This window comes from Cyprinodon variegatus, unplaced genomic scaffold (genome assembly GCF_000732505.1).
Source record: "Cyprinodon variegatus isolate N-32 unplaced genomic scaffold, C_variegatus-1.0 Scaffold198, whole genome shotgun sequence".
Classification (NCBI taxonomy): domain Eukaryota; kingdom Metazoa; phylum Chordata; class Actinopteri; order Cyprinodontiformes; family Cyprinodontidae; genus Cyprinodon; species Cyprinodon variegatus.
This window is the reverse complement of record NW_015150651.1, coordinates 486,610-491,933: the sequence shown is the minus strand read 5'-3', so window position 1 is coordinate 491,933 and position 5,324 is coordinate 486,610. Positions and strand designations below refer to the sequence as shown.

Here is a 5,324-nt window from a genome sequence, read left to right as displayed (position 1 = left end):
GAGGCCGGTAATTTTCAACAAAAATAATCCCCAACCAAGAAAAAAAAAAAGAAAAAAAAAAAAATCCAGAAAATCACATTGTCTGATTTTTAAATTCTTTAAAAATCAGACAATGTGATTTTCTGGCTTTTCATTTCTCATTTTGTCTCTCATAGTTGAGGTATATCTATGATGAAAATTACCGGCCTCTCTCATCTTTTTAAGTGGGAGAACTTGCACTATTGGTGGCTGACTAAATACTTTTTTGCCCCACTGTATGTAATAAAACCAAAATCAGTGCCTCTGCAATTTGAAAAATGTGGTTTGTGAAATTGCAATTATATTAACGCGCCTAACGCATTTAATTGCCCAGCCCTAGTTCTTGAGCGGATTTTTATTGAGTTTCAGATCTGTGGACTTTCCTGGATTGAAAAGGTTCAATGTCGCCTTCCAGATTCATTCTTTCATTGGTGTTGCTTGATGAGCAGGTTCTCCAGAGCTTTGGTGCCGTTAGAGGATGTTTGGATCCCGTTTCTCCGGACAGTCACTTTTGCAGTCAAGTCCTTTTACTGAAAGCTGAGCTGTTCTGTTATTTTGGTGGGATTAAAAGTATTTTTTAATTACAATGAAACAATCAATCAATGAAATTCCAAAACAGTTAAAAAAAATCCACTGGACTTGGTTTCCATTTTTAAGACGTTTCGCTTCCCACCCAGGAAGCTTTTTTAATTCAAAATGTAAGAAATAGCGTTGAGTTCAAGGCTTTATAGAGTGGACCAAAGCAAAGCCTTGTTTTGGCTTAGAAACATGCAAATTGATGTGGACGAACAGGTCCGGCCCTTTGGAAGAGGGGTCGTTTAGGTTCTTTGTTAGCCTTGAGCAGTGAACAACAGGACTCATTTCACTCCTGACCAGATCTGCACCCTACTGGACCTTTGTCTTTCCAAGACTTAGTTCAAGTTCAAGGATAATTTTTAAGGACAGAAGCATGGTTGTGCCATGGGTTCTCTAGTATAACCAATTGTAGCCACTCTTTGAATGGAAGACATGGAAAGAGAGCTTTGGACTCCTTCAGAGGAACACCACAGCCACTGGTTTAGAGATGTGGATGACACGTTCCTCAAAATCCAGATAAAAGAAGCGGAAGCTTTAACAAAACACATCAACTCATTTGACCACAACATCAAATTCACCAGAGAGGATGCAACGACAACAAACTACATTTTCTGGACTGTTTGGTGAGCATGGAAGGAGATGGAAACCTCAACATTGAAGTGTATAGGAAACCTACTCACACAGACCAATATCTTCTTTTTGACTCACACCACCCACTGGAACACAAACTTTCAGTCAGCAGAACCTTACAACACCGGACAGAACATGTCCCTACTAAAACAGAAGGGAAACACAAAGAACAGAAACACATCAGCAAGGAAATCCAAAAGACGCAGAACATAACGGTGAGAAGATTAAACACAAAAAAATCACATATTTTGCTGGAGTCTTTGAAAAACTTTCATCCAAACACAAAATCCCAGTACATTTCAAACCAAACAAGACCCTTAAACAGAGACTAGTGAAACCTAAAGACAAAACCCCCAGACCTAAGATGAACAAAGTGGTGTATGCAGTTTAATGCAGTGAGGAATGCTCTGATCTTTATATTGGAGAAACCAAACAACCTCTCCATAAACGCGTGGTTTATGTATCGCAGTCTTTCCTCCTCGGGAAAAGACTGCGATACATCTACACCTTATGTACAAAGGACATTCTTTTCAGGACCGGGATGTTCACATTTTGGACAAAGAACGTATGTGGTTTGAAAGGGGTGAGAAGGAAGCCATCTATGTTAAGAAAGACAAACCAACCTTAAACAGAGGGGGTGGACTCGGGTTTCATCTTTCAAAAACCTACAATTCATTGATTGAGTTGATTCCTTCTCACTATCATTGCAAACCTCCACCCCCTTATAGGGGAACAAATCACCTCACCTGTTCAGCCAGGCCAACAATTCCCAGTAACGGCCCCCCTTTCAGAGACATAGACAGGTATGAGATATTACAGGCTAACAAAGAACCCAAACCACCCCCATTCATCCGGTTTAATTTGCATGTTTTCTAAACCAAACAAGGCATTTGGTCCACTCTATAAAGCCTTGAACTCAACACTATTTTTGACATTTTAAACTGAAATAGGATGGGAGGCGAAATGTCTTCAAACTGAGAAACAAAGTCCAGTGGATTGCTTTTTAACTTTTTTAAAAATGACTACGACCTGGATGACTGACGATCTTCACCAGCAGAATGACTAAATATTATTATAATGGCCCAGACTCTAAAACAGGCCTTTAGCTGAAAGAATGACCTGCTTACTGCAGTATTTGAGAGAAATAAATGCAAATAATATACATTTTCATCTAAAATTAAAATATGTTTATATAAATTGAAATTAGGGCTGCAACTAACGATTATTTTGCAAATTGATTAATCTGTAGATTATTTTTTTTTATTACTTAATTAATTAATAATCAGATAGAAATAGGTTCCTTAAAGAAGAATTTTTATGAAATGAGAACAGGTGAATCTAAATCTTTTCCACTTGAGGAGGTCTGGATAGAGCGCATTGACAGATGAAAAAAAGTTTTTTTTTTTTTATCTTAAATGCAAAATCTTTATGTAATTTTTTACAACCTTGGTATAATTCCTGCTCCAAGTGGGTCACTCTGTCAGCTAAAGGAATGTTTTAGAGTCTCTACACTCCAGTTAATGGTTAATTGATTACTGAATTAGTTGACAGTTATTTCAAAAATCGATTAATCCGATAAATTGTTTTAACCCTAGTATAAATAATAACAATGTAAAAACTGATCCAAAAATTTGAGCATAATATTGTTTGAACAATGTTTATTTTTGTCCTCTGAAAATGCAACCGGTCCGAAGTAAAATAAGAACAAAAAGCGACTCTAGAAGTCATGCTTTTAAAGATGGTTTCCCAGCCGGTAACAAAGTTTGCAAGTTTCCACCAAGTTTAGTCACATTTCAAACAATATATGAGTTACAGAGGCTAATTATAGGACCCCACAAGTTTGTTAACATTTCTATTCTCAAATGACATTTTCTTGAATTTTCTGAAGTTTTCTTTAAACTTGGTTGGAAGCTGCTGATGTCAGTGATGTAAAACTCCCCAATGACTGACTGGCGTCTGCTGACTCGTTTTTCCTCCCTGCAGACCACTGCATGGTGAATTTCATCAAAAAGAACCTCCTGGGCTCCCTGAACGAGTTTAGAAACCGCTTCATCAACCCCATCCAGAACGGCCAGTGTGCTGACTCCACCCCCAGAGACGTCCGCATCATGAAGAAGCGTGCCCATGTTCTCCACTCCGTTTTGGCCGGATGCGTTCAGGTGAGAACAGGAGGAACGGCAGCCTGCGGGATGTCCGTTTACATTCTCAAACTCCTCTGAGTTATTTTTCTTTTTTAATCCTAGAGAAGAGATTACTCTGAGCTGACTACGTTTCTGCCTCCCAAACACGAGTACGTGCTGTTAGTGAGGATCTCCACGCTTCAGCATAAGCTGTACCTCTACTACCTCGACCATGTGGTGTCTAAGCACATGTTGGCTGGTAAATACACAGATTAGATCAAAGACATAGAGCGGTTTAGTCGTCCTCACCCTGCCTGATAGATTTAGGGTTGTTTGGAAATATGACGTTTTCCCAGAATCACCGGAACATGTTGGCAGGTTTTTTTTTGTTTTTTGTTTTTGTCTCCAGCTGAAGACTCCATGAAAGGGAAAACCAAAACCAGCGCCAACGTGTTCACAGATTTTCAGGTCCTGGGCAGAATTTGGTCTCATCCATGGTGCCTCCACCTCAGCAGCCTCAGCAAAGACAACATGAAGGTAGAAGAATCACATCAGCACTGTACCAGTCTGAAGGTTTATCTCCACTAACTCCTCTGATTTATCCAACAGCAGAGACATTTCCAGAAGAACGAAGGGAAAGAAGTGAATAAGAACGGAACCATAGCCATTTCTACAGTTGAACCCCAGACCGAGCCGCCGGTGGGAGGTACTACAGCGGCAGCTGTCTGAGTGTCTGGATGCTGAGGCTTACAAAGTCCTTAGCTGAGATGTTCCTATTTCTGATGTTCTCTGTAGGACATGAAGCATCCAGCAGCTCGGGTCCTCGGCGTCCTGCTCAGGCCTGGTACAAACATCTGCTGTCTGAAGGCGACGCCACAATCATGGAGCATTCTGGAAAAATGGTTCTTCTGTTTGAAATCCTCCGAATGGCCGAAGACCTGGGCGATAAAGTGTATGTTTTAGAAAAAAGTAGCCGGAGCCGTTCTGGTTATTTGTTTAAGTGCTGAACCCTTCTAAGGTTCTTTTTTTTTATACAAATGAAATCTGAAAAGTCTGGTTAGCCTTTATCATTAGCTGGTCGTCTTTCTGATGAGCTTTGATCCACAGGCTGTAGCTTTGCATCCTGCTGAGGAAAACCATCCCAGCTGCAAAAAAGATCCATCTAACCTGGCCTTACTGTCTGACATCCGCCCAAGAAGTCGTTTTGATTTGAGATTAATATACTAAACTGCGATCTGCTCATTATTAATCATCTTTAATTGAAAATTCTGCTCAAAATGTAGAGCAATAATCTGCCAATGCAGCTGCACTTGGAAAGAATTTTTGTTTTTTTTTTTGAAAATATAATTTTTAATTTGGGATTCTAACAAATTCCGTAAAAATTCAAATAAATATCCACTGGACTTGGTTTTCAAGATTTGAAGACGTTTCGCCACCTCTCCAGGAAGCTTTCTCAATTCAAATGTCTGGATCCGCAGTGAGTTTGAGTCTTATATAGACAAAGCCTTGTATCGCTTGGAAACATGCAAATGGTAACCGATGAATGGGTCGTTTGGTTCCATCGTTAGCCTGTAATATCTGAAACATGTCTATGATTCTGAGGGTCGGTCGTTAAAGAGGGAGGGATTGCCTTTAAGGGGGGGATTGTCTCCTGTAATACCTGAAACCTGTCTATGATTGTTAAGAGTCGTCGTTAAGGAGGTATTATTCACCGGCTGGAGCGGGTAGGTCCCTCGTTCCTCTGTGATGGGGTGGGGGGTTTGGTGATATTAGAGGAACGAGGGACCTACCCGCTCCAGCCGGTGAACAATACCTCCTTAACGACGACTCTTAACAATCATAGACATGTTTCAGATATTACAGGCTAACGATGGAACCAAACGACCCATTCATCGGTTACCATTTGCATGTTTCCAAGCGATACAAGGCTTTGTCGATATAAGACTCAAAATCACTGCGGATCCAGACATTTGAATTGAG

At 40.2% G+C, this 5,324-nt stretch overlaps 1 protein-coding gene across 1 annotated transcript in view; it reads left to right on the top strand.

Moving 5' to 3' along the window:
* The window catches only part of LOC107087887 (transcriptional regulator ATRX-like), a 40,052-nt gene extending 35,686 nt beyond the window's left edge, over positions 1-4,366 (top strand). Inside the window, exons 21-25 of the mRNA XM_015379710.1 lie at positions 3,208-3,383; positions 3,468-3,603; positions 3,754-3,881; positions 3,954-4,050; positions 4,140-4,366. Of these exons, the coding sequence (XP_015235196.1) occupies positions 3,208-3,383; positions 3,468-3,603; positions 3,754-3,881; positions 3,954-4,050; positions 4,140-4,351 (749 nt within the window). The 3' untranslated portion in view covers positions 4,352-4,366. The remainder of the gene's footprint in view (positions 1-3,207; positions 3,384-3,467; positions 3,604-3,753; positions 3,882-3,953; positions 4,051-4,139) is intronic.
* The last annotated feature ends 958 nt before the right edge of the window (positions 4,367-5,324 follow it).